Raw genomic sequence first — 11365 nt, 5'->3', positions numbered from 1 at the left:
AAGAGGTCTGGAGAAGTCCTTAGACAGTAAAATGGAGACTATTTATTCTAAAAAAAACATAGAAAGAAGTAATACATCACTATACCTAGAAGAGAGGCAAATCTTTTGAAACAATACTTCACATGTGTGCAGGTGAGAACAAAAACCCTTCAGCTAATACTGAAAAAACACCATGCTCTGTATCATTAGTATTTACATGGCAATAGAGCTATCTTAAATTAAGAAATGAGGTCAAGAGCCTTTCAAGTGCTTCTGTGACAATATCTTTTGCTTCACAGGTCTTAGAGGTCAGCTGGGTTCCTAACAGGGTGACACTTCATTCTGTCAGCTACTTAGATTTTCATTCATGGAACTCTAACAAACTATAAATGTAAAACTTGAGAGAATTTCAAAATATTATTTCTCAGGCTGAGCACAGAGGCACATGCCTGTGATCCCAGGCAACTAGGAACCTGTCTCAATATAAAATGAAAAGGGTTGGGGATGTAGTTCAGTGGTAAAGTACCACTGGGTTCAATCTCTAGTATTGAAAACAAAACAAAATACTATTTTTCAGCTTTAAAGACATTTTCTCAATTGAAATTATAATTAGATAAGTTTAAAATATTATTCTTTGATAGTTATAAATACTTTATGAAAACTTCAAATGAGATTATGAAGCTAACCAGCAGATATTAACTACTAAAATAGAGGCACATTTTCTTTTAAATATCTGAGATTCTGTCTACAGTGCCTCTGTTATATTCATTCAGATTATTCTTATATTCTAAAACAATGAAGCTTCTCAACTGGTGGAATGTTGCCAGGGCATTTGACAGAGTCTGAAGGCAACATAACCAAAAGGCATCATTTAAATTGGCTGAGGGAATGAATGGGAGCCTTATCGCAGCAGCTGAAGGCCGCATACAATTAACATCTGTCAACTTTCACAGGGCCCCATATAGAACAGGCGGCCTACAGCCCTGCAGAGCCAGCAGCCCCAGCCTCTGGCCCTGCAGACCCACATGACCTGTTACAGCCTCTGGTTGTCACTAGAACACTGAAACATTTTGGTGATGTAGGCATGATCATAAACCAACTGCGAATTAATGTTAATTATCTAGAAAAATTCTGTTAACTTTAGCATTAGGCAATCATAAAAAAATCACTTATAAAGGTACATTTATATTCATTCAAAATGACTCATTTAAAAATTTTCCTCCTGTTACTTTTATTTTTCAAGGTTATAGAAATGGCCAACCATTATTTGATGAATTCTCAACTTAATTCAGCTTAAATATTTCCGTAGGAAGAGTACTAAATTCATTACATGACAAATTCGTAGTTGTTTCTGCATGAAATAAATAATTTCACTCATGAGCATGTTCAAAACAAAAAAACAAAACCAAGAGTTTCATTAAATAAATTTATTTGTTAAAATAATTTAACTCCAAATACAACTGTTGAATTTGCATTGAGTTATAACTACAATTCATGTTTTAATTGAAATGTCAAGGTTTAACAACTGACATTGTTACAAAACAATAAACTGTTGTTCAATTTTAAATGGTCAGTTGTATTAGAGTTGAACAATTAACTGTGAACTATATCTCTGGGAAACCCCAAATCAATAATGACAAGTCTGTTTTCAAAACCTACTGCAGTCATTCTTGAAACCCTGATCAAGATTTAATAGATGCACAATGACAAGTTAAAAAAAGAACAAAGAAAAAGACCCCCATAGTCTTTAACATCTGATTGGCTAAAGAGACAATTAAAGCTTAACCAGCGCTAACACAGGACTATTGATAAGAATAAAATCCAAAAAAATAAAAAATAAAAACCCAACAGCAACAGACAAAACAAAACACTTTCACATTCAGATACTGACAACATTCACACTGGAAAATCCACCCTTGAAAACAAACACCAGACGTTCTTAGGCAACATTCTTTTATACCGAAAAGCAAATATCAGTAGTTTTACCACAGAAAAAATGATGGCAACTGCAAAAGTTCAGTCCTAATCTACAAACCGAAGGGGAAAATCATCAAAGCACCTTTCAATAGTTTAAGGGAAGATTTTTATGTAATACTTCTGATCAGATGCTGGCTTGTTTTGTGTAAGCTGAACAAAATGAAAGGCATCAGTTACCATCACTATCACAGCTTAAAGGAACCCCAAAGTTGCAACATTAAAAGAAAAAGAACTTAAAAATATGCTGCCTTTGAATCAAAGTCAAAAACAAAAGAAAACCTTATCACAAGAGCTAAAGAAAAAGTGGGTCTTTGGATCAAACCATAATATTTTTAAGGCATGTTAGAAAAACTTCCACTTAAGTAGTTGCTAGTCTGATCAGGGCATAAAATAAATAGTGACCCACAGTCACCAACTCTCCTCTGTAGCCACTATTTTTTTCTTCATGTGCCAACAAGTGTAATCTTTCTGTTCTTGAGCTTTTTATTCCCATCTCAGCAAACACATTCATTCAGGCCGAGCTGGATTCCTGCCAGAGGAAGGCTGACAGGGTAGAGGAGGGACTCCCGCTCAGGGACCACTTATGCTCTGTCACTCCCACAGAGGGCTGCGTGGCAACACTGGTCAGGGAGCCGAATCAGCTTTTAGTAATATCCTTATGGTAAAAGTCCACCTGGTCTGACAAACCCTTCTCAGGAAGCCCCAAATTTTCACCTTTTCCACCTAACATGTTGCCAGACCTCTCATTTTCTCACCTATTTTTCACATCTGCATAGCAATCCATGATAGAAAACGTGGAATCTGTACAGCTGATTCTAATATGTAGTCTTAGTTATCATAAATTGCTATGAATTATGAAATTCTAAGAAAATGATCATTACTAGAAGTTAGAGGCTTCAAAACTCAACCAATTCATTAATAAATATTTCTACTTCAGTAGATAAACCATCCTTGTTGAATCTTTGATTTCTCTATGTGTTTGAGTTAAATCAATTTTTACACAGTGAAATCTGTTTCAAGAAAATTGATTAAAACTTTTTGCCCTATAAACAAGGTGCTTCACAATCGAAGGTTATAAAAAATTATACTGAAGAATGTAAATATTCACAATTCAAAGATTTCTCTAACAACCACGGCCTGGTTTCACCCACATTATTTCTTCAGTTTTCTTCTCTATGAAAAATACTATCAACCTTTATTTCTATCTGTAAGCTTAATGCCAGTTACTAAACACTCGGGGGCTACCCACGATTTCAATGATGTATAAAAGATACTTAAATAATTTCAAAGAAAAAAATGTTCTCAATACACTATATTCTGCAGTATAGATTCTCAGTATAGGCAATTATCTCCGACTTGTGCCAAATTCTTAGGAACGATAAACACACATGCACACACAAACACACACTCTTCCCTCAGTTACACACATAAGACCAGAGGTTACTTGCACAAGACTGAAACCAAGAAAATGTGGGGTGGTAGGTATATTGCAGGCTCAGTGATATTGCAGTTCTGAAGGCCAAATTTATCTCCAGAGGGCGGGCTCGAGATAATCTCTTCAGCATTTCTAACTCTGAAGTGAGGTGAAAACCCTTCTACACTTGATTGTAAAACTCCGGAATAGGTTTTTCCTGTGCCATTACTCATGCAAATGATAAATACTTCACGGCTATGGAAACCAAAAATTCAGACCTTGAGCACCTTTTCAAAACAAAATATTCACTCTAGCTTTATTTGCCACTTCAGTAATCAGGGCAAAATTGTTATAAGAAAACCTTTATAGAATTCTCCAGGCAAATTAAAGATAAAAGGCTTTTTGTCCCTAACCTTCCACTCTATAATTTATGTTCTACTTTTAAGCCCAAATTATTTCACATGGTTATTCAATTTTTTAAATGCCTGCAATAAAGCTCTGCTACAGCAAACTGGATTTCCAGAGCAGGTTAGCCAAGGTCACATCATAACCAGAGCCCTTAAAGGCAAGGAGGAATTGGCTGCTTTAACGAACGTAAAAATGCCAGATATCTGTGCTGTCCTGTGCGGTTTCTGCGAACGGGAACCTGTGGCTGCAACATGGCTTCATTTTCCTCTCGTGGTGGTGCTAGTCATCTACTCAGTGCTGCTGTTAGTAAGGCTAGGCATCTCCCCCTCAGCTGCTTCCTTCTTGTTCAGTAAGGAAAGACCAGCCCTGCTCGGGCAACGGAGGCTGGGCTGGGAGTTTTCACTCGGATCCAACCCTCGTGACGGCCTCCATTTCCGTGGCCAAGCAGGTGACTGAACGGTTTCTAGAGCCAGACTGGATTTCCACACAACCTTGTTCTGACTTTTTCTCTATCAAGGATTGATGCACGAGTTAGTTCCATGTCACAAATTAGGAGAACATCTATAATTAAGCGTCAACTTTGAGAGACAGAAACGTGTCAGCTGAGCAAGGCTTCCCTGCGACGCTGTGGGCAGGCCAGCTGTTCTCTCACTCGATGGAATTCACTGTTAGAGACTCCATCCCGATTCCTGAAATTCAGTACTCTCGTAGGAAAATATTTCTCCTTTACTTATTTTTTTTTAAAGAAGACAAAATATTTTAATTGTTAAGTGGTCGTAGGAATTCTTCTGTTTTCTCCCTCATAATTATTTTAAATTTATACAACAGGTGCTTCTGTCAACTCGGCGACAACGCCGTCAACGTTTTCAAACTAGATCACCCTGTAGATGGATGGGCTATGCCTTCAAGTTGCAGATGCACAAAGGAGACTGAGGACGATGGTGAAAACTGTAGGTACTGAACCCAAATGTACTCAGAGACATCGGCTGACAGTCACTGCTCGTTTGTGAATAGAGCTGCAGTGCACTGGAGATTCACACTATGCATCCTGCCAACTCTGTGATGGAGTAGACGAAGTTTCTATCGCCTACGATACCGGGCAAATCCTGACCAGGACAGCCAGAGTTGGATGCTATTGTATGTTACATGCAGAACAGCATGGATCATCTTTGTCAGGCTGAGCAGCATAGTTCATCTGCCTCACGATTTCTGCAAAGAGTTCGTCCACCATTGTTTTACTCTTGGCAGAAGTCTCCATAAAGGGGCAGCCCCATTCTTCCGCAAGGGCTCGGCCTTCATTGGAGGACACTTCTCTCTCACTCTCCAGGTCCACTTTATTCCCAACCAAGATGACTGGCACTTTCTCATACCTACAAAACAAACAAAACACACATAACGTAGCAGTTAGCATGAAGTTACACAGGTAGAATTAATTTTCTCTTTTCCCACCAAATTCCACCATGGTCTCTTCAGTTGCATGAAAAAGTATTTGCACTACTTGGCTTGACACCTACCTGAGGGCATTTTGAAGATGCTCTCAGAATGGATCATAAAATGAGTTTTTCAAAATGATGTTTTTAATTAATCAATTAAACATCCTTTAAAAGTCAAGTTACCTTTCCAGATATAGTTGGGAAATCATTCTCAGAATCTCAGACTAACTCCTCTTAGATTAATCTGAAATATTTTCTGTTCTAAGAGATGCTCACTCAAAATTTCAGTGATCATGTAATAATTAGCTTTAGTGAGTAAACAAACAATTTATAATTGTCAGCATTTTACTATATTCTGTAAGTATTCAAAACCAATAATGTTCTAAGAGTCCCTAAATAATAAACCAAAATAAATGGAAATCATTAAGATGAAAACCACCAAATATGACAATATCTCATCTCTTTATTAAAAGACTGTTACAAATTAGTTAATTGAAAGAGAAACAATTATGGTTCTTTTTAGACTGACAAGTATTAAACATTTCAATCATTAGCCTTATTCAATGTTATTTATCTCTTTCCTTTTTAACTAGAGTGTCTCTGAGTAACTATGTTTGGAAAAAGTTAAATTGATAAAGCTGGTGATAAGAACAAAGAAAAGAGGTCCTAAATTATTTTGAGACATAAAGATGATTATCTTTACAATGGCTGCTCCAGATGTCATAGTGTGGAAAATACCTGGTGCTGATCTGCACATTTACTGTGCATCATCTAAGAAATGCAGCTAATGTATTTTCGTAAGACCACTGTTTTCACCTTAAAGGTCATTTCAAAAGGGTTTTCTGTGTGTGTGTGCTTTTTGTGATTTCTAGTACAAATGGGGGGGGGGCACTGGGGAGGGCACGCACCCATGTGTGTTCCCCTAAGCAGAATGCATCTCTGATTTATAGGGGAATAGCAAAACTGCACACTAGTGATACCAAATGTGACCAGACACAGTTCATCTGTAAGAAGAGGAAACTACCACATAGTCAAGACTTTACTGAGGCAGGATTCATCAGTTTTCATTGTTCAGGAAACTGAATAATAGGCAGATAGTTACTGTTTGCTATAGTACTTGAACAATTTTATCATCCTATCAAGATGGTTCTGTACTCACTCTAATTTGCTAAACCAAACATATTCCCAACAGAATCTCACTTTCTCTTTGGCACTAGATCAGACTAAGAATGGCCTCAACAAGAGGGCATACTGCAGGCAGTGTGCCATTTAGCAATTTAAAACAACAACAGCTTAAAAATGAGTGGGAGTAATATCAAGGGTAAATCTCGAATTTGGATATGATCATTTTGTAGGAAATAGATCTGGACAACTCCAATTTCCAGCAAAGGACTCTGAATTTACAGTCTATCAACTGTACCTTGTGATTTCTGGTCTTAGATCATGCTGAGAGCTCTGAACACATGACACAAGGACATTGAACATCTTCTAGGACTCTTACATATAAATGATTGTGTGGACCTCTTGGCCTCTGGAAGGACAATTGGCAGAGAGAATGAAGCTGCGCTACAGAGCACCACCCATCAGCTACTCTGCAAATAAGCCCTCTTGACTGACCTGTGCTGCAGAGAAGCTGGAGGAGCTCCGCTGCAGCACCGTCACAATGTCAGTTCTCATGTGTTTACTTGCAAAGATATAACTGTATGTCCTTCTCCTATGGAAGCTCACATGGCTCAGCATGCTTTACACACTTTCCTCATCAGTGAAGTAACTTATAAACATTAATACAATAAAGGAAAATGTATTGGTTGAATTTAAGTTAAAAAATAATTTCAATTTCTGTTAATAATAATTAATAATAAAGAGGAAGGAGATATGATATTACTTTCTATTTTAGTTAAGAAACAAATACTTTAAGAAATACTTCTGGGTTGAAATGCAGTATTAGACCATGTTTTATACTGAAAGAGAAAATATTTCTTATACTCTTAGTTTAAATGCACAGGATTCATTACAATATGCAGATTGTCAAAACTTGCAAAAATATCAAATTATTAAGTTGTATGATACAACTTTAATATACAAACGTGTGTAAACACCAAGTTTTAAACCAAGATACAACTTTTTTAAACCAAGAATTTGAGTAAACTTTACCAGTAGTCTTATTCTCAAAAGGACCACCACAACATTGCAAACACAGGTCCACATAATAACATTTAATAATGTAGATGAAAACCCAGTCAGTATCAGAGAACCTGTCTATTCTATATACAACTTAGCTGTCAATGGTCTTTTCTAAAATCAAGATGCTAAAGACACTATAAAAATGCAGATTAATATCCTCAGAAGATTTTTAAAACTGAGTACAATCTTTAGGGGAAAAATTATGTAGATTTCAGAATACCAGATGGTGATAAATTTTGTCTCTCTTTCTGTTAACATTAAAATTTGGGACAGCAGAAAATATTTTAAACTATGATTTGAAGGCTCTGCTCCCAGCCCTGCCAATGAGAGGTGGCAAGACTAAGCAAATCATTTCCTCCACTTATCTGTATTCCATTTCTTCATCAATGAAAAAGGAAGGAGAGTATCTGTTCCCACTTAACACACAAGGTTACTATGAAGGTCAAATGAGATGATGCTAAGAAATGAAGTACTAGACAAAAGCAGGGTGGTGTTTCTTTCTTTCTTTCTTTTTTTTTTTTCAGGGGATGTTTCTTTACTCTCAAGAAATGAGAAATGGCAAAGGGTTAGGAAGCCAGCGAAACTGATCAAAGGTGGTAAAGTTCCTGAGGAGGAGCTAAGCAAGTCAGGGAACTGGAATGAGGTAAACTAGGCAAGAGAGACGGAGTTCAAAGCAATACCAAAGCACCTGACACTGGCCGGTCCCTTCTCTCTCACACCTGTTGAGCCTCATGGTAATGAGGAAAAAGAAGAGCAGAAAAGCATTATCAAAACACTGGGGACTTAGGAAAGACAACACTGACACTTACGGGGAGGGAGCTCAGAAGTCTTCGGGTTGGCATGACAGATAAGGTCTGGTTGGGAAGTAAGATCTGGAAGAACCTGGATCCTCCCTAAGAAAGGGGGTGAGAAGAGGCAAAGCCACCTGCTGAAACAACAGAGGAAACTGGTGTTGCTGCAGCAACATGGTGTTTCCTTAAAACCCCCAAATAAGACCAGGACCTCTAGCTCGCGCTGTGAATTTAGATTAACTTAATCTCTTGGTGCCTCAGTGTCTTACAGTCTAAAAGGAGCTGGACTAGATCCTTTCCAAGATGGGCTGAAACTCTGAGGTTAAAAATCACTACAGACATGGGGGCCACACCTACAATCAACACCTATCATTTACCAGCTTAATGGCTGAGGGCTGGGTCCTGTTCTAAGAACAACATCCAACAGGCTCATCTTTAGAAGAGATAAGTGCACAGGAGCGAAGCCAAAATTTAGGGAACCCTCCTGAGCTCTTGTGGGGCCAAAGCGTTTTCGATTCTACCAGTAAAGCAGCTGCTGCCAGGGCACTCCGACTCACAGGCAGGAGTCAGAGATGTACCAGCACCTGAGCCGCCATGCTTCCCTGACAAGGTCACTCTAACACAATTATGGGAGATGTTTATAATTAAGTGAATACCCAAGGCCACACTGAAAACTGACTGATGTGACATACCTAACTGGCGGTAAGCACTCAATGAATCATACACTTATTCTTCTATTTAACACATACCTATTTGTTAAGAGCCTACTATGTGCTAGTACCATTGTCCCCACTTACAACATGTCACACTGATTATAGTCTAGCAGAGGACACAGACACCAACAATAAACATAAGTAAATTACGGGTTTACTAAAAGGTAAAAGGAAAAAGAAAACAGAAATGCAGATCAGGGAGCATGCTGGGGGCACAGGCCCCACTGGGAATGTGGCATGTGAGTTAGGAAATGAAGGGTGTGAGAAGTAGGGACCAGGGAGAACACTCCAAGTGGGCTGTGGCTCCGACTCTGTGCGAGCTGGTGCTCATGCCTGGTGATTCAAGGAAGGGCAAACCAGCCTGTGAGATGATGTGAAGAGCCCCTCACAACTCCTGCAGGGCTCCTGTGGTATGGGAAACATGTTCAGGATGGAGGATCTGGGCACTAAAAGTGGCCTCAGAAGACAAATATGACATAGAGGGCAGGGCCTGCTCTTATTATTTAGGAAGACTGGGCACTTAGCAGCGATGGCAGTTCTTTGCACTTCATGTTCTACTTTCATTAACAAGTTTGTGGCCTGTTTTTATTTCCCTGCTCTTTCTAAACTTTCTGGAGATGAAACCGAAAATGTAAAATTCCCAAACTACTCAAATCAATGTCTTATCGATAACCTGGTCGTGAGCAGGATCCATCTTGCCTGCATATTGAGCATTAGCAGGTGTCTCAACAATGGCATATTGTCCTTGGTGGTGCCCTCAAGAGCAAGACCAGGGTCAGACAGTGGCTGTCCAAATCATGAACAAATAATTCTGTTCATGGTCTGTGGACAAACATTTGTTTTATTGACATGAATCTCTATACTGTTTATTGTATTCATGAGCATGAATAAATAAAAACAGTTCTTTTAATGGGTGCTTAACGGGTTGAATGAAACCCCACTTAGTTGTAGAACTGATGGTCCTCTCTGTGCACAGCTTTGTAAATATCAATACCTCAAAAGCATCTGATGTGTCATCAATGGACTTGATTTTCTCACATCTCATTCCTGTCCTGATGTGTGTGTGCATATGTATACTGGTAGTATCTAAACCTGGCTGATCATCAAAACAACCTAAAATTAAAGAATAATACTGATTCCTGGGCCCCACTCTGGAGTTACTAAATCTGAAGGATCAAGAAATATAATACACACATGCTCTGAAGACTGATTCTGAGCTTCAGAAAGTTTAGGAATCACTGGTCCCATCTATGACCTTGTGACCTCAAACATTGCATGTGTAAAGCTTATGGCTTTAAATTGTGGCAACTGCAGAATGGATCCCTCCTCATTCATTCACCAGTGATCAACTGTAGTCAGATGCCACCACTGTCAGCTCTCCCTTTAAAGGCATGAGACATGTTAAAAGGCTGAGGCAGAAAGCCAGCCTCAGCGAGGTGCTAAGCAACTCAGTGAGACCCTGTCTCTAAATAAAATTTAAAAAGGGCTGGGGATGAGGCTCAGTGCTTAAGTGCCCCTGGGTTCAAACCCCTGTACCAAAAAACGAAACAAAACAAAAAAAGAATGCTATCCTTCGTGAGAATTGCGTCCTGCTGCTGTATTCTTCGTCATATGCAGGCTGAAGTACAATTCTCTTTGAATTGAGAAATGAGAATCAGAAAGGCTTTTCCAAGTCCCCTTGTTCAACTTTCCACCCAGTGTTAAAACCTCAGATTAGGAGAAAAGTCAAAACGCCTGATGCTTCAATCACTTTCATGACAACCTTGCCTAAAGGCAACCTGCTTTGTCCTTTCTTCCAGTTTTGTTAAATGTTAGTAATAAAAGTCAGAGTTTCAACTTTGCCCCTGAGTAAGGAGATGTGGTCTGTGACACCCTGTCCCTGCTCATGCGTCCTAGTTCTTTTGCCCTCTAGTAGAAAACTTTTCTTTTCTTTTTTTGTGCAAGATTAAAAAAAAAAATAAGAAGAATGGTTAGAGAAGAGCCACCTGCATGGTCAGGTTTGGCCTAGACCACAGTTGAAACCTTTTCTTTACCCCAAAATAAAAACAGGTTTTCTTCTTTCTTTTCTCTGCACAAATTAAACAACATTATCATGATTAAAAAAAAAAATCCTAGCAATATTTACATAGGAAAACAATCTCAATTTCACTTTTGTGAGAATGATTGCTATAAATTTTTTGTTGTATATCCTTTCAGACTATTTTCCTACACACATCTATATAAATTCAGATATGCATTTTATAAAAAAAATATTGCAATTACTTTGATAACTTCAATTTTTACTCAATATTATGGAGTTTTCCATTTCAATAAATGGCATATACTATCTTAATGGCTGAATAGTATTCCAATTTATAGAATCCATAACTGTACCATAATTTAGTTATTCTTTCCCTTTTAGTGTCATATAAAGCTTCTCTAACCACTTTTTGTCTAATATAAACAGCAATCTGATGAACTTACCTA

At 38.3% G+C, this 11365-nt stretch overlaps 1 protein-coding gene across 1 annotated transcript in view; it reads right to left on the bottom strand.

Moving 5' to 3' along the window:
- Positions 1 to 1391: 1391 nt before the first annotated feature.
- Positions 1392 to 11365, bottom strand: part of Rap2a (RAP2A, member of RAS oncogene family) — a 37013-nt gene continuing 27039 nt past the window's right edge. Inside the window, exon 2 of the mRNA XM_027938948.2 lies at positions 1392 to 5148. Coding sequence (XP_027794749.1) covers positions 4911 to 5148 — 238 coding nt within the window. The 3' untranslated portion in view covers positions 1392 to 4910. The remainder of the gene's footprint in view (positions 5149 to 11365) is intronic.

The sequence above is a fragment of the Marmota flaviventris genome, chromosome 4 (genome assembly GCF_047511675.1).
Source record: "Marmota flaviventris isolate mMarFla1 chromosome 4, mMarFla1.hap1, whole genome shotgun sequence".
In the NCBI taxonomy this organism is placed as follows: Eukaryota; Metazoa; Chordata; class Mammalia; order Rodentia; family Sciuridae; genus Marmota; species Marmota flaviventris.
The sequence above is the reverse complement of the archived record's forward strand: the minus strand, read 5'-3'. Positions and strand labels throughout refer to the sequence as shown.